General features: G+C 36.7%; 1 protein-coding gene across 3 annotated transcripts in view; it reads left to right on the plus strand.

Annotated features, from left to right (window-relative positions):
• The window catches only part of TANC2 (tetratricopeptide repeat, ankyrin repeat and coiled-coil containing 2), a 325,633-nt gene that overhangs the window by 127,572 nt on the left and 174,441 nt on the right, over nucleotides 1–23,620 (plus strand). The window contains exon 4 of one of the 3 annotated variants that reach the window (XM_068977288.1): nucleotides 15,659–15,769. The exons of the other annotated variants lie outside the window; for them this stretch is intronic. Coding sequence (XP_068833389.1) covers nucleotides 15,659–15,769 — 111 coding nt within the window. The remainder of the gene's footprint in view (nucleotides 1–15,658; nucleotides 15,770–23,620) is intronic. 3 annotated transcript variants of the gene reach the window in all.

Below are 23,620 nucleotides of genomic sequence, written 5' to 3' on the forward strand. Positions count from 1 at the left end.
TATCAGTTTGTCTAGTATATCTCTTTATGTCGCATAGCATCATTGCATGAAAATAGAACTTATGTGGGAGTTACCTTGGATACAGCTTAGAATTACCAGTTTTCATCACTAGATGGGTGATGAATATAAAACAGATCATTTATACCTCCAAAAATATGTAGATAAGCATAGTTAATTCATTTAACAAATAATAGTACTTGCTCTGTGCCCTGCAGTATTACAAGCATCACTAAGGCTACAGCAGTTATAAGCAAACAAAAGTTCTGCCTTTTGTCAGCCGCACTATGAATACTAAACATCTGGAAAATGCAAATGAAAACACCATAAGAGACTTCTTCCCATCATGATGGATTAACCAGTACCAGACTTGCCCTCCCACTGGAAACAACTTGTTTCAGACATTGGACAGTTGACAGCATGGTAATGTGGTGGAGGAGGAAACTAGGTGAATCCTGGCTTTTTGCCTAAAGGTATTCTCCTGATGATGAAACTCAAGCAGAGAATGGCAGTCTTGCTGAACTGAGGAAACAGAGATCAGAAATTGGGATTGGTTAGATGTAAACTATTAAATATAGAATGGGTAAACAACAAGGTCCCATTGTGTAGCACAGGAAACTGTATCCAGTCTCCTGGGATAGACCATAATGGAAAAGAATATTTTTAAAAAGAATGTATATATGTATAAAACTGAGTTACTTTGCTGTACAGCAGAGATGGGCACAACATTGTAAATCAACTATATTTCAGTTTAAAAAAGAAAAAAATTGGGAATTTACAGAGTACTGAAGAATGGGGAGCTTAACAGAAACAAAACTACGAAGTTCTGCATGAGGCCCTTTTGAGTCTGTAACATAATACTGAATTGCACATCGGTGGGGTGAGACTGCAGGAGGCTGAAGAAGGAATAAATCCCTAACAGTTCTTAGGGTTCTCCCAGAAACGGGAGGTTTTTTTCATTCTGACCAACCAGACTGTTGAGTTCTCATTAAAAACCTGGAGCATTCAGTAGCAATTCAAGAAAGGACTCACTTTGGCAGTAGTGCTAAACATCTTCAGAGTAGAGGGTTACTCCAGACCTGCCTAAACAAAGGTTTTAAAATAAGGCTCAAGAAGATCAGACTGATCAGCTAGGGACTGATATGCTGTGGACGGTAAGAAAACAGCTGCGTAGCCTTCCTGGTGAAAGTCAAGAATAAAGAGGATGTTGGCTTCCTTTGTTAATGCATCCTTCAGATATCCCTGAATGTGGAAGAACTTGGACACAGCCTAAGTATCCTTTCTAGTGTTTTCCTTTTAACTCAACTATGTTCTCAACATATTTCCTTGGATGTTATTTATGAAAAGTAAAGCTGGAAATTAAATAATTATAGTCTAATTATAATGATGATTTATACGGTGTTTGTTTTCTGGAAGTCTCAGTCTCTCAGTGAGATGATTTATAGTGTGATTAACTTTTATATTATCCATGAGTGCTTTTTAAAACTCACATTTAAGACATTTCTTTTATTAAAGCTATTATTTATAATTCCTTCTTTGATTTGATTTTCTACTGTATATATCCTTCACTAGCAAATAATTAACCAGATACCATGTGTACTGCAGTATTCTAGGCACTATAGTCGAAAGAATTGTGCATGAATGAAAAGAATTGTGTATATTTAGGTTGCTTCTAATTCTTTATGATGTATGTGCAGCCGATTTAAAAGAAAGGGGCTAAGTTTATGTAGAATTTGCTGCTTTGTTCATTAGTTCTGCATCTAATTTGTATGAGGGCTTCCCAGGTGGCTCAGTGGTGAAAATTTGGCTGCCAGTGCAGGAGACACAGGAGATGTGGGTTCAATCCCCAGGACAGGGAAGATCCTTTCGGAGAAGGAAATGGCAACCCACTCCAGTATTCTTGCCTGAAAAATTCCATGGAGAGAGAAGCATTGTGGGTTCGCAGAGAATTGGACACAACTGAGCATGCATCCATTTAACTTGTATGAATTTCAAAGCTATTTTGTAGAATATGGCAAAGAATACTACACATTCACCAAAACCTATTCCTCTTTCCTCCTGAGCACACAGTAAACTATATATCCCAGCCTTCTTTGCAGATAAATGTGCCATGTGACTGAAGTTTGACTAACATGAGTGGAAATAATACATACCAATTCCAGACTGGGCTATAAAAGCGTTACACATGCAGTTGTTTTCATCTTGTAACTTCTGAACTTCTTTGGAAGAATTGAAAGATAATGGAAAGGGAATAACATTGTAGCTATTCCAGTAGTCAGAATAGGCTAGACTGTTCTGTCATAACAAAAAAACCTTAAAAATCTCAGTGGCTTAATACAACAAAGATCTATTTCTAGTTTAACCAGCAAGCCTGGGCAGCGCTCCAAGACAGCTGTCATTTATGCAATAACATGGCAACCCAGGCTGCTTCAGTCTTGCATCTCTACCATCTCAACATGATATCTCTTTATCACTTTTGTGCCAGAGGAAGAAACAGACTGAAAAATCGTACAGGGACTGTGTCACCTCTGCTCTTATTTAATAAGCTGGAACTAGGCATGTAGTCATCAGAAGCTGGCAAAGGGAATGCTGAGAAAGGAATGACGGCTGCAGGGTGCTGGTAGGCACCAGTAAAGTCTACTATACTATGTAATTCAGTTTCCTGCCACTTTTATAGATTATGTAAAATCATCTCTTCCTAAAATGAGTGCTGCCTTTTGAAGGACTATATTCAAGTGTGAATAAAACAATACAGTATTCTGAATCAAAAGTCTATAATCTACCACTTGAATACTGTGATCTTGGGCAATAGATGTTTTGAGTCTATTTTCCCACTTGTTATGGGTTTAATTATGAAGGTTTAATGAATTAGGTATGGGCTTCCCTGATGGCTCAGACAGTGAAGAATCTGCCTATAATGCTGGAGACCTGGGTTCAATCCCTGGGTTGGGAAGATCCCCTGGAGAAGGCAAAGGCTACTTATTCCTGTCTTCTTGCCTGGAGAATTCCATGGACAGAGGAGCCTGGCAGGCTGTAGTCTCTGGGGTCTCAAAAGAGTTGGACACGACTGAATGAGTAACACCTTCACTTTTCAATGAACGTGAATGTGAGGTCGCTCAGTCGTGTCCGACTCTTTGCGACCCCATGGACTGTAGCCTACCAGGCTTCTCCTTCCATGGGATTCTCCAGGCAAGAACACCAGAGTGGGTTGCCATTTCCTTCTCCAGGGGATCTTTAGGTAAAAATATAAATAAAGGTGTAAAATAAACTGTTATACACATGTTAGCTGTTGTGTTATTGGTTATTGTATAGCTTTTTGAAAGTGAGCTATTTGTTTTTAGAGCTGTGTACACAGTGTTAGAATTAGGCTCCAGCAACAAGTTGGTTTCACTAACAGAAGAGGCTCTGGAAGTCTCTTCCCACTGAGCTTTCTAAAACAAAGTTTAAGCATATTTTTCTACTGTTAGAATGCTCTTTCTACAAGATTATTTTTACTCTTTTTAAAAAAATTTTTACTCTTAATTTTGCTTTGCTATACCAAATAAGGTCAGAGCAAAATCATATTTTTTATAAAGCTTTGTAAGAAAATGATTATCAATAGATGTAATATTGGGAAAATCTTAGTTTTTAAACTTCTTTATTTAGTAAAACTTAAAATGCTATCATATCAACTAATTTTTAAAACAAGGCAACATGTGGTGTTTATTTAAGTGCTTAGACTAAATATGAATAAACTAAATCATAAATCAAATAACTATCACTGCAGATCTCTTGTAGACTGTTGGTGTAAAATCTAGCCACAGGCGCCTTAACTAACCTTTTTAGGTCTCTTGCTCTTCTCACAGCTTCTTTCCTAATTTTCTGATTGAGTTTGTAAAAGAGTGCTATTAACATCTGCTTTTTTAAACTTGATAGAATTCACTAGTGTTGTCAAGTGGAATTGGGCTTTTCTTTATAGGAAGATGTTTAATTATTAATTCAGTTTCCTTGCATGTAACAGTCTATTCAGATTTCCCATTTCTTAATGAATCAGTTTTGATCATTTGTGTCAGGAATTGTCCATTTCATCTAAACAGTCTGATTTCTTGGCATAAAGTTATTCATAACATTCTCTTATAATCTTTTTCATTTCTGTAGAGTTGATAGTGATGTCCTGTCTTTCATTCTTAAGTTTTGGTAATTTGTGTCTTTGCGGTTTTTTTTAGTCAGTCTGGTTTAGGATTTTTCAGTTCTTTGTAGGTATATAGTCTTATTTTTGTAAAATATTAAAGTTCTGTGTATCTTTAAAACATAATGCATCCGTTTTGTTTGCTTTTTGTTTATTGAAGTATAGTTGCTGTTGTTGTTTTTCAGTCTCTCATTCGTGTCCAACTCTTTGCAACCCCATAGACTGCAGCACGCCCGGCTTCCCTGTCCTTCACCATCTCCTGGAGCTTGCTCAAACTCATGTCCATTGAGTCACTGAAACCATCCAACCATCTTGTACTCTGTTTTCCCCTTCTCCTCTTGCCCTCAATCTTTCCCAGCATCATGGTCTTTTCTAATGAATTGGCTCTTCACATCAGGTGGCCAAAGTATTGGAGTTTCAGCTGCAGCATCAGTCCTTCCAATGAATATTCATGATTGATTTTCTTTAGGATGGACTGGTTTGATCTCCTTGTAGTCCAAGGGACTCTCAAGAGTCTTCTCCAACACCACAGTTGAAAAGCATCAATTCTTTGGTACTCAGCCTTCTGTATGGTCCAACTCTCACATCCATACGTGACTACTGGAAAAATCATAGCTTTGACTAGACAGACCTTTGTTGGCAAAGTAGTATCTCTGATTTTTAATACGCTGTCTAGGTTTGTCATAGCTTTTCTTCCAAGGAGCAAGTGTCTTTTAATTTCATGGCTGCAGTCACCATCTACAGTGATTTTGGAGCCCAAGAAAATAACGTCTGTCACCATTTCCATTGTTTCCCCATCTATTTGCCATGAAATGATGGAACCTAATGCCCTGATCTTAGTTTTTTTAATGTTGAGTTTTAAGCCAGCTTTTTCACTCCTCTTTTACCTTCATCAAGAAGCTCTTTAGTTCCTCCTCACTTTCTGTCATAAGGGTTGTGTAATAGTTGCTGTACAATATTATATAAGTTACAGGTGTATAATATTATATGTTACAGGTATACAATAAAGTAATTCACAATTTTTAAAGGTTATGTACTCCATTTAGTTATTGTTAAGTAGTGGCTGTGTTCTTTCTCTATGTTGTACAATATATCCTTGTAGCTTATTTTATACCTTATTATGGGTTGACCAAAAGGTTCATTTGGATTTTTCCATAAGATGTTACAAAAACCCCCAAACTTTGGCCAGCCTGATAGTCTGTGCTTGTTAGTCCTCTACCCCTATTTTTTCCTCTCCTCTTTTCCCTGTCTCTGGGCTTCCCTGGTGGCTCAGATGGTAAACAATGTGCCTGCAGTGCGGGAGATCCAGGTTGGATCCCTGGGTCAGGAAGATCCCCTAGAGAAGGGAATGGGCCCTCCTCCTTTCCCTCTCTCTATGGGTGACCACTAGTTTTTCCTCTTACATTGTGAGTCTGCTTCTTTTTTGTTATATTCACTGGTTTGTTGTATGTTTTAGATTTCACATGTAAGTGATATCATACAGTGTTTGTCTTTCTTTTTCTGACTTAGCATCATTGCCCTTCAAGTCTGTCCATGTTGCTGCTAGTGGCAGGATAGTATTATGGCTGAGTCGTGTTCTGGTGTGTGTAAGAGTGTGTGTGTATGTGTTTGGTGTACCACATCTTCTTTATCCATTCATCTGTTGATGGATGCTTAGGTTGCATCCATATCTTGGCAAATGTAAATAACACTTCTAGGAACATTGGTATGCGTGTATCTTTTAGAATTAGCTTTATATATATATATATACCTGGGAGTGGAGGTGCTCGGTCATACGGTAGTTCTCTTTTTAGTTTTTTGAGAAACCTTCATATTGTTTTCGACAGTGACTGCACCAATTTACATTCCTATGAACAGTGTACAAGGGTTCCCTTTTCTCCACATCCTCACTGACATTTGTTACTATGTTCCTTTTGATGATAGCCATTCTGACATGTTTGAGGTGATACCTCATTGCGGTTTTGATTTGCCTTTCCCTGATGATTAGCAGTGTTGAGCATCTTTTTATAGGCCTATTGGCCATTTGTATTTCCTCTTTGGAAAAAGTCTATTCAGTTCTCCTGCCCATTTTTAAAGATTTTTCATTTTGTTCATCTTTTCAAAGAATTGTTATTTCATTACTGTCCTCAGGTTTTTAATTTACTATTTAATGCTTCTGCTCTGAAAAAAATTGAGCCCTGATATCACATCCTCTAAATTTTGGTCAGTAGACAGCTTTATGAATGTATTCATGGTATTTTCTGACTTTAAAGTTATTATTTGCAAATAAATACTACTAATGTACTATCTAATGTCTAGGTTGGTCATGACTTTTCTTTCAAGGAGCACGTATCTTTAATTTTGTTGCTGCAGTCACCACCTGCAGTGATTTTGGAAACCAAAAAAATAAAGTCTGTCACTGTTTCCATTGTTTCCCCCATCTATTTGCAATGAAGTGATGGGACCAGATGCCATAATCTTAGTTTTCTGAATGTTGAGTTTTAAGCCAATGTTTTCACTCTCCTCTTTCACTTTCATCAAGAGGCTTTTTAGTTCCTCTTCACTTTCTGCCATAAGGGTGGTGTCATCTGCATATCTGAGATTATTGACACTTGCTCCTTGGAAGAAAAGTTATGACCAACCCAAACAGCATATTAAATAGCAGAGACATTACTTTGCCAACAAAGGTCCATCTAGTCAAAGCTATGGTTTTTAAGCTGAGTGCCAAAGAATTTATGCTTTTGAACTGTGGTATTGGAGAAGAAACTCTTTAGAGTCTCTTGGACTGCCAGGAGATCCAACCAGTCCATCCTAAAGGAAATCAGTCCTGAATATTCATTGGAAGGACTGATGCCGAAGCTGAAACTCCAATACTTTGGCCACCTGACACGAAGAGCTGACTCATTGGAAAAGACCCTGATGCTGGGAAAGAGTGAACGTGGGAGGAGAAGGGGCCGACAGAGGATGAGGTAGTTAGATGGTATCACTGACTCGATGGACATGAGTTTGAGTAAGCTCCAGGAGTTGGTGATAGGCAGGGAAGGCTGGCGTGCTGCGGTCCATGGGGTTGTGAAGAGTCGGACATGACTGAACGATTGAACTGAACTGAGTATCTAATATACCATCTCAAGTTGCATTTTTTGTTACTTCTCTGTAGCAGTTGGCTGTGTTACTGTTCGTAAATGGTTGTTCTGTACTTTATTGAATTATTTATTTATTTAAAGTTATTAATGTCATTTTAGTTATTTAGGTTTTACTTGTTTAGAGTTTTTTGTTTTCATTATTAGGAAGTTAGTATTGAAGTCTTTAGGTGATAGATACTTTCTTTAAAAGAACTTACTTTGGTATTCAAATCCCTAAATTTTCAACAGACTGATTGAGTATTTTCTCTGTACTTGGATAGCTGCTATATTCTTTGTATTATGTTCAGGTGAGCTCCTCCTTTTCATTGGGACCATATTGCTGTAAGTTGATGCTGATCAGCTATCTTTCAATTTTTTTAGAAAGTAGATACAGTTGCTGTTAGTCTTGGAAATTGTAAAACTACATAATATTTCGTTTTCCTCAAATAAAGTAAATTCTGAATTTCTTCTTTTTAAAACTGTTCGCTATGATCAGTGGAGATAGGGAATGTTCGTATAAGAGTCCATCATGGATAACTAGTGGCCACACGTTGATATTTGTGTTGGTAAACACTGTTGACTTCACTTTGCGACACTGCACACATTTCATATACTTACATTCATACAGGTTTCAAAGAGATCAGATTTCAAATAGTCTGTTGTCAGAAATAAATATGCATATTGTGTTTCTAATAATATTAATGTATCTTTATTCAGATTTAAATAAATGTGTTCTGATTATTTGATACTTCACAGAATAGTATGGGTGTAAAACAGCATGCAATCATTTTTGTTTGTAGTTTAGAGTCAGGAGAATGGGGAGACTAAAGAAGGTAATACATGGTATTTGGGGAAGAAGCAAGGAAAAGAGAAATGTATAAAACATATACTTCATTTTTTATACTTTATAGATGAAAAGAGAACCAGAAAGGTACTTTGCCAGCTTAATGTTAATTTTGTAATTGGTTGGAACAGTAAAGTTTTATTTTTCATTATAATGTGCCAGAAGCTCTTTCTACAGTGGACTAGCCATTATTTGATATTTGATGAAGACTGTCATATCACATTTTAATTTTCTCTTTCTGGGTTGCATCTGAGGGTGTTCATTTCTTTTATATGTTTTTTCTTTTCTATAAATAGATACTTTCTTCTTGCTAAAAAACAGGAAACTATATGAATTACAGTTCTTTCTTTTCATCTGCTTTTCACTTATATCTAGCCTGTTTCACATTGTCAGATTCTATTGGTTTTTCTTTCTCAATTTTTTTAAACTTGTTTTTGATCCCTCTGTTTTAAGGGATTCATTTGTTTTTTGTTGCATAACTAACAAAAGTTCCATGGCATTCTTCCTTTATTCAGGGTGTGGTTTATGTCACCATTGAAGCACCGTTATGAGAAGAGGTTGGTCAGGATACTGGATAGATTGGAAAGATACTATTCTCACCATTTCCCGGTTTTAAACCACCATTAGATTGGGGGGTTAAGAGGGAGGAAATAAAGAGTATCACAAACAATCTCTCTCCTTCTACCCTTGCTTCCCACCCTCACTCCAGGAAATCCATTGTTACTCAAAGGTTTATTTTTCTAGTAAATGATTAGGAACTAAAATATTATGAATGTTATAAGAGTGTGCCTATGAAAGCTCCATTAAAAACTTTTAAAAATACAGTTTTTCTTTCCAAATAAATTTTCCACTCTCTCTCTCTACTTTCTTAACAGTTAAATTGTTCATATCTTTCCTCCCAAGTTTTCTTCTAAGAATTATATAACTTTAACTTACATTTAGGTCTTTGATCCATTTTGAGTTAATTTTTATATTTGGTATAAGATTCCACCTTCATTGTTTTGCATACACATATCCAGTTTTACCAACACCATATATTGAAAAAATTGTCCGCTTTAAATGGTCTTAATATATTTGTCAAATCATTTGACCGTAGGTTTTATTTCTGAAATCTCTATTCTGTTCCATTGTCTATGTGTCTATCTTTATGCCGATACCACACTTTTAATTCTGTAGCTGTATAGTGAGTTTTGAAATCATAAAATTTAATATCTCCAACTTTGTTCTTTTTAAAATTATTTTGGCTATTCAGAGTTTCTTGAGATCCATATGAATTTTAGGATGACTTTTTTATCTATGCAAAAAAACCTCTGGGATTTTGATAAGGATTGCATTGATTCTATGGATCACTTTGGGTAGTATTGCCATTTTAACAATGTTAACTTTTACAATTCATGAACAACGGTTTTCTTTCCATTTAACTGTGTCTTCTTTATTTTCTTTCAGCTACATTTTGTACTTTCAGGGCTTTGGCTTCCTTAATTAAATTTATTTGTAGGTATTTTTTGTTGCTATTTTAAATTGAATTCTTTTCTTAATTTCTTTCCCAGATTGTTCACTGTTAGGGAATTTTTGTATGTTGATTTTGTGTCGGACAACTTTGCTGAGTTCATTTATTGGTGGAATCTTTAGGACTTTCTATATTTACGATTTTGTCATCTGTGAACAAAGATAATTTTACTTCTTTCTTTCTAATTTGGACGCCTGTACTTCTTTCTCTTGCCTATGACTAAAACCTTTTTATCCTCCTTTCACATTTGACAGTGAATTTGTCTTTAGATTAACTTTACTAGTTCAGTTCAGTTCAGTCGCTCAGTCGTGTCCGACTCTTTGCGACCCCATGAATCACAGCACGCCAGGCCTCCCTGTCCATCACCAACTCCCGGAGTTTACTCAGACTCATGTCCATCTAGTTGGTGATGCCATCTAGCCATCTTATCCTCTGTCGTCCGCTTCTCTTCCTGCCCCCAATCCCTCCCAGCATCAGAGTCTTTTCCAATGAGTCAACTCTTCGCATCAGGTGGCCAAAGTATTGGAGTTTCAGCTTTAGCATCATTGCTTCCAAAGAAATCCCAGGGCTGATCTCCTTCAGAATGGATTGGTTGGATCTCCTTGCAGTCCAAGGGACTCTCAAGAGTCTTCTCCAACACCACAGTTCAAAAGCATCAATTCTTCGGCGCTCAGCCTTCTTCACAGTCCAACTCTCACATCCATACATGACCACTGGAAAAACCATAGCATTGACTAGACAGACCTTTGTTGGCAAAGTAATGTCTTTGCTTTTTAATATCCTATCTAGGTTGGTCATAACTTTCCTTCCAAGGAGTAAGTGTCTTTTAATTTCATGGCTGCAGTCACCATCTGCAGTGATTTTGGAGCCCCCCAAAATAAAGGCTGACACTGTTTCCACTGTTTCCCCATCTATTTCCCATGAAGTGATGGGACCAGATGCCATGATCTTTGTTTTCTGAATGTTGAGCTTTAAGCCAGCTTTTTCACTCTCCTCTTTCACTTTCATCAAGAGGCTTTTTAGTTCCTCTTCACTTTCTGCCATAAGGGTGGTGTCATCTGCATATCTGAAGTTACTGATATTTCTCCCGGCAATCTTGATTCCAGCTTGTGCTTCTTCCAGCCCAGCGTTTCTCATGATGTACTCTGCATAGAAGTTAAATAAGCAGGGTGACAATATACAGCCTTGACGTACTCCTTACTAAGTATGCATTTAATCTCAGAACCAACTTTGTGAAAGTACTTTCTTGGTACTTTATGTTCCACTCGTCTTTATATTTATCCTTCAGTTCTCATTTTCCTGGTCCTTGCTTTGTTTGATCTGGCTCCATACCATTCTCCCATGAGTATCTGAGTCTTATGCTAGTTTCTCCATAGAGGTTCCCCTTTGCTGTGAAACATTTAATGAAGACAAATAATTAAGTAGTTATTAAAATTTATATTTTAATGTCTTTATAGTTGCTTGGGGCTTCCCTGGTGGCTCAGCTGATAAAAAATCCACCTGCAACGTGGGAGACCTGGGTTTAATCCCTGGGTTGGGAGGATCCCCTGGAGAAGGGAACAGCTATCCACTCCAGTATTCGAGCTTGGAGAATTCCATGGGCTGTATAGTCCATGGGGCCACAAAGAGTCAGACACAACTGAGCAAATTTCACGTATAGTTGCATGAGCAAGGTGTACTTCAGCATCATCCACAGCATCTCAGTTTACAGAGGAACCTACCCAGATGGGTTTTCTTTTTCACCATTAACATTTCTTTATGATCTATCTGATTGCTCTTCATCCCCTGTCCTCTACCCCCAGTGATCTTGGTAAAAATTAACGAGTTTAGACACATTGGTCTCTCTTTGAAATAGGCTCTGAATGATGGATACTTTATAACTTGGGATTGGTTTAAAAAATAAATAAACCCATAACACAAGAGTTGTAGTGCTAAAAGAGTGATTGAGAAGAAATCCTAACTTTTACCCATAAATGTTAATACTTTCAGAGACGAGGCCTTGATTTCTATTTTGTTTCAACTTTTTTTGTTAGATGAAGTCTTTCAGTGATCCATTTTCATGAGGTATTTATAGATATCTCTCTCTAATCCGGTGTCCACAAAGTTTAGTGTGCTTTAGAATCACTTGGAGGGTTTGCTAAGCACAGATTGCTGAGTCTATACTGTCTCAAGTTTCTGGTCCTCAGCTGGTTTGACATGGGGTATGATCATTTGCATTTCTAACAAATTCCCAAGTGATGCTTTACTGCTGGTCCGGCACCACAGTTTGAGAACTAGCGGTCTAAATCATACTGTTTAACTTTCTATACCCATGTACTTCTCTTTGTCTAACTTAGACCATTTTGACTTGGGTTTTCTACCACTTTCTAAATTAGAGCATGTTTTCTTCAACATTATTTCCTTCTCAGTTTAAAAATTTTAATTGGTAATATCACTGTTCTTATCATTCCCTCATGGCATCTTAGACGTCTTTGTTTTACCCCTCTGTCACAGACAGTTCAGACTTTCCAAAGCATGCTGCATCTGTGATGGTGATGATGATGACGATAGCAGCAGAAACAATGATGAAAACAGCTGGCATTTATAAAGGATGTACTGTGCTGGGCACTTTTCTAACCATTTTATTTGAGTTAATTCGTGTAATCCTTGCAACTGTCCCATGCTGTAGCTACTGTTATTAATCCCAAGTAACTGATGAGGAAACTTAGGCACAGAAAAGCTCTCACAGCTAGGAAAAGGTGGAAGAGATGGGATCTAACTTAGGCTTTCTAGTTTCAGGGCTCAGATTGTTCATTCCTCTGTTATCCAGTCCTTCCCTACTATGCTGTTGAGTTGACCAAAAAGTTCTGTTGGGTTTTGCAATAAGATCTTATACCATGGTATGCTGCTTCTCCATTCTCTGTCTTGAAACCATGTGCTTACCTTGTTTTCTATAATCATAGCCTTTTTGCCCCAGACTTAGTAAGGCTAACTTGCCCAGTTTCTTATTACCTGTAAGTGCTAGAGCTATAACCTCAGTCTTTCAAATGACTAAGCCCATGCTCTAATAGGATTCCCTGGTGGCTCAGACAGTAAAGAGTTTGCCTGCAACGTGGGAGACCCGGGTTTGATCCCTGGGTTGTGAAGATCCCCTGGAGAAGGAAATGGCAGCCCACTCCAGTATTCTTGCCTGGAAAATCCCACGGATGAAGCCTGGCAGGCTACAGTCCATGGGGTCACAGAGAGTCTGACATGACTGAGCAACTTCAGTATACTCTAATCAGTATGCATCCTCTGCTTACAGTATGCATCTCAACTCAGCCCTATACCCAAACTCAAGTTTCTTACAGCATAGGAATCATATACCCAGTATTGGTTCAGATTTCAGATTAGTGGTTTCCTGTTATCTCTTATATCACAATAAAATACCTGGTTTGGTTTTAGAGTCCCCTTTGTTGTTGTTTAGTTGTGAAGTTGTGTCTGACTCCTTTGTAGCTCAGTGGACTATAGCCCGCCAGGCTCCTCTGTCCATGGAATTTCCTAGGCAAGAATGGAGTAAGATGCCATTTTCTTCTTCATTAGAGTCCCCTGCTCATCTTATTTCAACCACTTAAAAAAAACTGTTTGGTAAACCCTTTGACACAGAGTTATTCTACCCATCTGATTCATCTTATATACCATTTATTTTACAGCAGAATGTATTAGCATTGTAGGCTTCTAAACTGCTGTCCCATCTTTCGTGCTGACCGATTATGTTCTCCACCAAGTAGTGTTAAGCATCTTGGACAATCTGTCATGCTTATGATTGTACCTTCTGTGTGTGTTTGACTTAAGATAACACTAGTTCTCTATAATTTGAGTGAGAGCAACATTATAATCTACCTTATAAAATAACATAAATTCATTATTAGATATGTACAGTGTCCCATAGATGACAGAGATGAAGGTAGAAAAGCAGAAGTAAATGTCCACTGTGAACTAAAAAGGTAACAATTGGAATTCCCTGAGAAAAGAAAATAGAGAAGTCTACATGGTATTGAATTTTCCAGATCTCTAGGATCTTGATTTTCCCCCTTGACTTCATCTCGTAATTCTTAAACATTCTTCCTACCTCCCTCAACTTCTCCTGCCATCCTTCAATTTCTTTCTTACATATCTACCCTCAGTTGCTGATTTCTGTCTGTCTACTAGCCCCAAATTTCATTATAAAAATTGTTATTAAAATTTTTAGATGTATAGAGTCCCTTGAGCAGGGACTAGGGCTGTCTTTGTCAGAACTCAGCAGGTAAAAGAATTATTCTACTGCCATGATAAAATAATAAAATTCTAGGAAAGGACTTAAGAGATTTAAGAATTAAACTATTATTATAAAGTAAAAAATAAAATCGATGTGTTAAGAGTAAAAAAAATAATTTCTCCTATACAAAGCAATTTTGGATAAATGTTTTATTATTTTTGAATTGGTGAGATTACAATGAAAGGGGTTCTAATATTGGCTGCAGATAAAGTAGCCTGCAGATATGCATATAAGTCACTTGAGATCTTCATTTGTGATAGTGATTTTTTAAAAATAGGCTCAAATTTTACAGTTAACAGAGGTGAGAATTCTACTGTTCCAAAGCTTGCTTTTGGCAGAGAACCATTCTGTTAGCACCCTCAGTCTTGGTTGCCATGGAGACAGTAGACTTTATTTTAACATACACTTAAAATATACATACATACCCTAAGATTTAAGTATGATTTAGTTGACTGTAGGTTTTGAGTATCAAAAATACTTTCTATTTTTTAAAGACTTTGTATTTTTGACCTCCAAAGAAAATAAAGTAGAATTCTGGTCATGGTAATGACAAAGTTTTATATTACTTTTTACAAGGTCTTTTAGGAATAACTTAGAATCCCCCTGTGAATCAGTAATGGATGAGGATTTTGAAGAACATGCCGAAACTTTTGATAAAAGAAATGTGATCTTAAGCACTCACATGTCTGGAACACCTATAGTTATGATACAGTGTATATAGTGCATACAAATCAATTTCAGATTTGGCTGGTACTTTTGCCACCAGTATTATACTAAGCACATTCATCCTATTACAGTTTATTTAATAGAACTCAGTTTAAAAGTATCAAAGCAGTCTTCATAATTATAACTTTTAATATATTTAACTATTTAAATGTATATCAGTAATATTCCTTAACATTTTTGCCTAAAAATCATTAAATAAAATTTACACTAGCTTTTAATATGAAAACTTTCAATTCATGAATTATGCTGTTTTCATTCATTCATTCCTTATAAGATTGAGTGAATTCCATGGCATGGAATATTGCTGTTCCATAGACCTCATAATTATATTTGTAAGCAAATCACATCTCTTTATCTTTAGCAGCCAGTTGCAAACTCTCATGGCCTAGTTAATATCTTAGTCCACTAGCAGTTTTGACTTCTTACCTAATAGCTGAGCAGTTAGGTAATTGATTTCCTTGTTAAGCTAAATAGGTTAATCCTACTTAAGGTAGTTATCACAACCCAGTATTGTATTGATAGTTATTTCTGGATAAAGAAAACTTTTGGTTATGTTTATTATAAACAGAATCTTAAAGGTTAGTCTGATACTTTAGTCAGTTAATACCTGCATTTAACAGCAAAGGAAGACAAAATCAGAAAACTCTTTGCTTTATAAGGAAAGAGAAAATAGCTAAAGGTAATAGATTAGAGAGTTACAACTTACACTCATAGTTTTGATGATTAGATTTTAGCTTTTCCAGTTTGCAGTGACTTTTTAACAAGACCCATCTCCTCTATGAAGAATGCAGTTAATTTTTTTCTGGCACAAAAAAAAAAAAAAAATAGGGTAACCTGATCTGAGTCTGACAGAGTGTGTCGTTCATTTAAGTGCTTCCATCTGTTGCCTGCTGTTCCCCTTACTCATGACCCCTCTGTGTTTCTCTTTCCTTTCTCTTTCCCTGTTTCTCTTTCCTTTTTCTTCCTTTCTTTCTGTTTTCCTCTCTTTCTTTTTTCCCCTCTCCCTCTCTCTCTGTCTCTTTTTTTTTGTCCTTAGCCCCTCTGAGGAAGGCAAAGTTTGTTGAGAGCCCACGAATTCCAGAATCCGAGCTTGGCTCACCAACCCTCACTTCAGCTCAGAAACTGGACGTGGATGCATACTGCCCTGGTAAGCGTGCATGCCAAGTATCTGCTTTGAAAGAGGGAGGTTTGGATCAGGCCCATCCAGCAGAGCAGCGTTTTGCATGTATATTATTCATAAAATCACAGCTGTTCTCTCTTGTGCAACTGACTGTGTATTTTCCTTATTAGAGCAGTTTCTACTGAACATCCTTTTTGATTATTGATATAATTGTGTAGATATTGAAAACAGCTTCAAGGATAATTTTCAAAAGAATCAAAATAATTCGGTAGATGCATCCTCAGGGTGCTTTGTGTGACCTGAGATACTTGAAGAAATTTTGCTTTGGCCATGTCCACTCAGCAGCGTTCAAGTGTGAATAAAAATGTCGATTCAACCCTAGTCCTTTGCATATGATCTTTTTTTTTTTTTTTTTTTTTTGCCGTAATCCCTATTGGTTTTCTGAACAGTTATAGAAAATAGTTGTGATGTTGGATACATTATACTTGAATTAGGAAAAAAAAGTTACAGTTTCCTGATTTGGACTCCTGGACACTCACTGTTAGAAATACCTCTTCTCATGAATGGCCTGTAAGCACATGTGGGAGTTCACTGAAACCCTTCTTGTGTGGGAGCCAAGCTGACACAGGCTCATTATCAATGCTTAGATTCTTCCAAACTTAGATGAGTTGCTTGGCAACATCCTTTACACTTACTCTGCAGTGAGTCTATAGAGCTGTGTTAGAAATGTTCACAGCTCTAGTTGAGTATACAGATCAGAGCTTCAGTAAAGAACTTTAGAAGACTTGTTTTTAGGTCTTTTGTTTATTCCTGCTCATTAAAATCAATGTTAAACCACAGTGGATACAACTACTACATATTTACCATACTAGAGATTAGCAGAATAAGGTGATTTCTAGTTCTAGGTAAGGTATCAGTAGCTGTAATCTGAAATGTCAGGCTAATATACCTCTGAAGCCAGGTAAGACATGTATTTTTTTTAAAAAAAAGACAGGAGGCAAAAAACTTGAGGCAAACCTAATCAGAGACATTTGATTTTATGAACCAGCTTTGAATATTGAAAGACCTTGGGGATTTCGCTTTCAAGTTGCAGAACCTTGGTCTTCATCTGCTGTTGTAAATGACTTTCACTTTTAAATCAATCACAGGTAGGTATTAGAAACTAGCTTTTCTGTTTCTAAAAGGAACGAAGTAGCGTCCTAAAATGACACAGTAGCACATTGTTAAAAGAATTCCTGTTTTGAGGTGTTGTCACGTTTCTTGGACATTGGAATATTATACTCTGCATTTCTTCACGCAGATTTTGTATAATAAAGTAAAATAATTAAATGCACTAATTCTCTATTCCTGTATTGAGGTTTGGAAGAGAAGTTTGGAAGAAAAGAGAGATCTTTTCTTTTTCAGATTTGCAAATCAGATTTAGTGTGGGGGAACTAATTTTTCACTTCCTGATTGCCTATCTGACATCTTTAATCTAATCTAGTGATTGTTACTGTCAAGAAGCAAGGGAGCTGCTGTTATTTAGAATGCCAGTGCTGAATCACTGTGAAAAATCTTGTCCATGTTATTACTTATGTATATTTTCCACAAACATGAATCTTCACTGAATTGGAATCGAACCAATTAACATTTTCAGAAAACCAGGAAGAAACTAAAACACATTGCCAAAATGTTAATTGCCATGCTCTGCAGTCTCCTTTTCTTATCTGAAGCAGATTTAAGGCATAGAAACGTCTTAGTGATTTGTTCTTTTATAATAAATTCTGGGAAAATAAGTTTCTGCGGAGATAAGATTAGTGACCTGAGGGTTGAAGCTGTAATCTTCTACATACTACCAAAAATTAACAATAAACAAGTAAATTTAGTATATTCATAAAGCAAACAAATAATCCATTCTTTCTGAATTTCTCTTACATAGGATATACTAGCAGAATAATGATCATATTAATATTTTATGATATACTCATACATAATAATGCAGTTAAAACTAGCGATCTGATATCTTCCTGCTTTATTTATTATCACATGCAAATTTGGAGAAAGAGTATATGTCACAGAGGCAACAAGCATCAGCTAAAGGTTAAATGAGCCCTGGTTCTCACATTTTAGCATGCTTCTCTGGTGGCTCAGTGGTAAAGAATCCACCTGCCAATGCAGGAGGTACAGGTTCAGACCCTGGGTTGGGAAGATCCCCCGGAGGAGGAAATGGCAACCCACTCCAGTATTCTTGCCTGGAAAATCTTATGGACAGAGGAGTCTGGTGGGCCACAGTCCACGGGGTTGCAAAGAGTCTGACATGACTTAGAGACTAAACAACCACAGCAGCAAGAATCGCCTGGAGGATTTCTTCAAAGGCAGATTGTGGGACCCAGCCCCAGAATTTCGGAATCAATAAGCCTGGGTAGGTTGAGAATTTGCTTCTCTAACAAACTCTCAGCTACTGCTGAAGCTGCTGGATGAGGTGCCATACTATGAGAACCAGCTGGGTTACAGGGTGGCTGCAGGCTGCAACCCATCAGACTCATTCTGCTGTTGACTTCTGAGGAGTAATTGGTGACGTTGTTTCATTATCCAGACCTCAACATTTTGGTGTCTGTATTTTAGGTGGGAAGAAGAAAGCTTTTATTTCTGAGAAATGGACATCTATTTTCCTTGGTTTGTCTTTTGGTCCATGGTATCTGTGTACCTATAACTAGTTTTCAGTGTTGTCCTGCAAGGAAAAGGAAATTGTGGATCAAATCAGAGCAAGTTGTTGATGTTTGGTCTACAGGGACTGGGGAAAGCTACAATGGGGTATAGGTATTGATCCCGATTATCTGTCTAATAAACTGAGGGATTCAGTCTATATAGCATTAGATTCTAGAATACTTGTTTTACTGTCCCTCAAATCAGATTTGTTGTATGCAGAAAATGTGCGGAACAGTATGAGTAAACAGTATGTTTTGGTTCTGCAACTGAAACCATAGAGATGATCGATGATGTTACATAACTGAACTTCCCGAGTCGGGGAGATCAAACGAATTGTATTTGATAATCGTCTTACAGTGAGGAAATTAGGACCTAGAGAATTTAAGTGATTTGTGTGAGGGTATAAGCAGGATTTATTGTTGAACTCTTTAAGTGGACACAGTGTAGTCCAGAAATACAGTGCCCCTAACTCTATTACTGTGTAAAATTCTATAAGCATCCCTTGCTTGACCCTTAAATTAAAAAGTAGAAAATTCAGTTTTTAAGTATGAGACAAGGCTTTATTCTCCTTTTACGGTAACCAACTGATATCAGTGATTTCAGTGAAACAATTGCCTAAATAAGAGAACACACTCGTCCTACCCTCTGACTTTTCTGCCTACAGCACTGGTTATTAGCTGTGTGATTTTAGGCAAGTCACTTAACTTGTCTCAGCTTCAGTTTCCTCATCTGTAAAAATGGAAATGGTAATCTTAAATCAGATTAATAAATACAGAGCACTTAGCAGAATGCTTGTTTTATAGTAAATGCTTATAAATGTTAGCTAATTTTGTTATTATTATAGTGATGATCCTGAGTGTATAACACAAGATCTTAAAGTGTTTTTAAACAGGAAATACAAGATGTAAAGGTTTAGGGTAATTTTTAGTTAGAATGTGTCTGCCTATGTTTCAATTACAGTCTTCCCCTTAGCAGTTTTGTGATCTTAAACATGTTGTGTAATTTCTTCCTGCTGCAGTTTCCTATCACAGTAACATTACGTATAACATGATGTTACTTGATAATTTAACAGATTAAATATATATTTGCATAGATACATGAATACACATTCAAAGGGGGAAATATCCAGAAGAATACACCAAACTAACCTTGGTTGCCTAAAGAGGGAGAGAATTGGAATTCTGTTTGTTGTCAGAGGAGAGAGTAGCATTCGTGAGATAAGAACATTATCTTATGTTAGCAGTGGTTGTAGCTGGCTGGTGGGATTACAGGTGATTTTTCTTTTCTTTATTGGGCAGTATGTGTTAGTTTCAGAGAGCTCGGGTTCTGAAATTAACTCTACATTTAATTCCTGACTCTGTCACCTACTAGCTGTGTGACTACATGTAACATTCATAGCCATAAATTCCTTGTAGGATTGTGATTAAAAACAGCTCTTTTTTTTAACAATAAATCTTATAGAGTTGTTAAGATTAAGTAAAATAATGTATAGGACAAATGCTCAGCTGAGGTGAAATAAATAAGAAATGTATTACCCTTCCTGTTTTCATCATCATCATCATTACACTTTTCTAAAATTTCTGCAGGGAATTTGTATTGAGATTTTTCAGTAATCAGATGCTACTAAAGGATAGCAACATTCCTTCTTAGTTTTTTCAAGCTTTTTGTGTTGCACATTTTAACAACACATAATTTCAGGTGTAGGAATGAACCTTGATACAGATGCCAGGCCAAGTTGACAGTTTTATAGGACTTTTGATACATGTGCAAGGTTAAGAGCCAAAGTCCAGACCAGAGTTCTGAAAATAGACAGGCTTTTATCCACAGCAGATACTTTCAGAAGAATTTGAGATTAATCTTTTTGTAATAGATCCTTTTGAATCTCTTTAAAAATGGCACTGTCCTTCAAAGGACAATGTTATTTAAGGTGACAACAAAATTAGGATGTATTTGAAACTCAAGAATGGAAGAGAGTTTTATGATACTTTCTTACTTGAAGGTGCATATTCATATTTCTATAGTTTCATTCATAAAAGACCTTTCATTTGGATTTCTTAACAGCATTGTGTGTTCTATAGCACAAGTGCAAACCACTGTACATGATGAAATATTTCACATAAAGTGAGTAGTTCCTTGATTCTTCTTTTCCCAACTCCTGTGTAGTCATGGTCATTCCACTTAGAAGAAAAAGATGATCTGTTTTCTCATCTTCTGTTGTTTGTTTTTTTTTTTCCTGAAAACATTATCAGATGTTACCTTTATTCCAAATGGTTTGCCATTCTTCTTTACTTTGCTGTGAATTTTATACTTTAGAGAAACCCTCTGTCTGGTTTTTGATTGGTTTATGGGTACCAGGAGCCTTTTTCTTGTAATTCACAGCTTCTATTATCTTGAATTTGTATTTCTTATGTCTACTGTGTCAAAAACACAGGTATACTGCAAGATTTTTAACCAGAGTTAAACTGGTGAGTTTTGGGGTGAAGGGTTTCTAAACCCCTTAAAATTATATACAAACACTGTTCTACATGCACATATGTACTTCTTTCTGTTAATATAACAGCTTCTCAGAGCGATCTGTAACACGTCTTTCCCCACTTACCCACCCCAAAAAAGAAGGAGAAAAGAAATGCTGTTATAAATGTTGAAATGAAATGAAGGTTGTTAATAGTACAACTGTTAGAACAACAACAACAAAAACCCCACCTAAATGTTGGGTAGTGGACAAACTTATAAATCAGATGAAGGTAGAAATGCACTGCAGTGCTGCCCTAACCAGGATGTGAACGTCCATATAACAACTAGAGAGAGGAAGCAGAGAGAGAAACAGGAATGACTTCAGTATATTTCAAGCATGAGAGATACTGCCTGAAAACTGATTATGAGCATAAGTACACCAAAGAGCTAGAATAAGAGAATGGATAGCTTTTCATCCACATACTCCTTTATCAACTAATAAGTTCTTAACATGTTAGAAAGTTCCTTCAGTGGACAGGTGCTTTATTGAATAGAACTTTTCACTTTGAACATTTTTAGTTGTTTTCATGGTTTACATTTTATCATTATTTAAGGCATTAACCATCTTTTTAAATCAAAATATAGTGAACTTACAATGTGTGCTAATCTCTGCTGTACAGCACAGTGACTCAGCTGTACACATATAGACCTTCTTGTTTTAATATTCTTGTCCATTATGGCTTTTCACAGGCTGTTGAATATGGAGTTCCCTGTGCTATAGTAGCACCTCGTTGTTTATCCACCCTCTGTATACTAGTTTACATCTGCTAACCCCTAGCTCCCAGTCCTTCCTCCCCCATTAACTGTCTTTTAACTGAGCTTTAGATTAACTCTTCTCAAGGTGTTTTGCATCACAAATTATAAAGACTTGGCCTGTAAGTACGGTGCTTAGATCTGTAATTTAGCTAGATATCCAAATGGAAGTTTTTTTATTAACCCTAAAACCTGTCTATCTTTGGGTTTTTTGAGGCAGTGAAATGCACTAGTTTAGACTGCAGACCTGAGAGCCAGGCTGCCTGTGTTCAAATACTGAGTCTACCACTTTGTGCTTGTATGACTTTGGGCATATTACTTACAATGATTAATTTCCTTATCTGTAAAATGGGGATTATAATATTACCTGTATCGTAGGAATGCTGTGAAGATGTAATAATTAAAATATATAAAATAATGACAATTATGTGGTCCGGAGTTAGTTTCAATAAATCTTAGCTACAGGTAAAGTGTTCCACAGCCTTTACTGCTTTTCCTCTAAGAATTTTATGTGTGGAACTTTCCTGATGGTCCAGTGGTTAAGAATCTGCCTCCCAATACAGGGAACGTGGGTTCAGTTCCTGGTTGGGGAATTAAGATTCCACAGGCTGTGAGGCAATTAAGCATGTGCACAACTAGAGAGAGGCCTGTATGTCACAACTAAGATCCAGTGCAGCCAAATAAATAAATAAATACTGAAAAAAGTGCTGTGGGTACGATTATCATTATCCTTTTTATGAGAGCACTTCACAAAGAGGATAAAGTTGCACCTACAGCCTGCTGTCACTGGCCTGTTTTCATAAGCAGTCTATGTATAGATTCTAAGCTTTGTGGGTTTTTTTTTTTTTTTTTTAATGAAGGCAGCTTTTCATAGTGATAAGTAGCCCTGGGATCATATAAACTCAGCTAAGTCTAATCATGCCACTTACTAGTTGTATAACTTTTATTATTTAGTCTTCCTAATTTTCTGGTTCTTCATCTGTAAAGGACAGAGAGTAATATGTACTCCATAGGGTGTTTGTGATGATTGATTAAGATAGAAGGTACTTATTAGCACAATGTCTGGAGCATCAGTTATTATGATGAATAACATCTCTCACATATATATGTTTTTCTAAATTTATTTCTGAAAAAAATGCAGTTTTATGTTCTTCTTCCCCTACGCAATATATATATGTTCCTGCAGCCGAGTATTCATGAAAAATTCAGTGGGAACCAAGAAGAGACAGAAAGATATTCTTGACTTGTCTTTTGATACTCAAGAAACTAGAGATTTTAGGAATTCTGTATTTGATGTCACCACTGCCATCCTTTGTCCCTAAATCACTTGAAATCCTCTTTGTTTCTCTGTTTTTCCTTGTTTAGAAGTTGTTTGTTATAACATTTAAATTTAGGGAATTCCCTGGCAGTCCAGTGGTTAGGATTTCATGCTTTCACTGCCAAGGGTCCAGCTTCAATCCCCAGTTGGGGAACTAAGATCCCACAAGCTGCCAGGATCATCCAAAAAAAAAAAAAAGTAGTTAAAAAAAAATAGCCTAGGCTGTAGTTATCTCATGGTTCAACTGGAGAAGGCTCCTCTTTCAAGTTTATGATGCTTATGTTTGTTGAAGGATTCAGTTCCTCTGGGCTGTTGGAACAGAGGGCCTCAGTTCTTAGCGGCTTTTACCAGAGGCCGCCCTCAGTTCCTTGCCATGGGTGCTTATCCACAGGTGACCTCACCCATGGCAGCTTGCTTCCTGAGAACGAGCGAGATGAGAGAGACAGTTTTTTATAACTTAGTCTCAAAAGTGGCATCGTATCACTTTTTGTTATATTCTCTTCATTAGATGCAAGTCACCATGTCCATCTCACACTCATGGGAGTCAATTGAAATTTTAAAGAAAGTTGTTTAAATGAAGCAATGAATTCTCCTGGTTTTTTCTG

This window comes from Capricornis sumatraensis, chromosome 8 (genome assembly GCF_032405125.1).
Source record: "Capricornis sumatraensis isolate serow.1 chromosome 8, serow.2, whole genome shotgun sequence".
Taxonomy (NCBI): domain Eukaryota; kingdom Metazoa; phylum Chordata; class Mammalia; order Artiodactyla; family Bovidae; genus Capricornis; species Capricornis sumatraensis.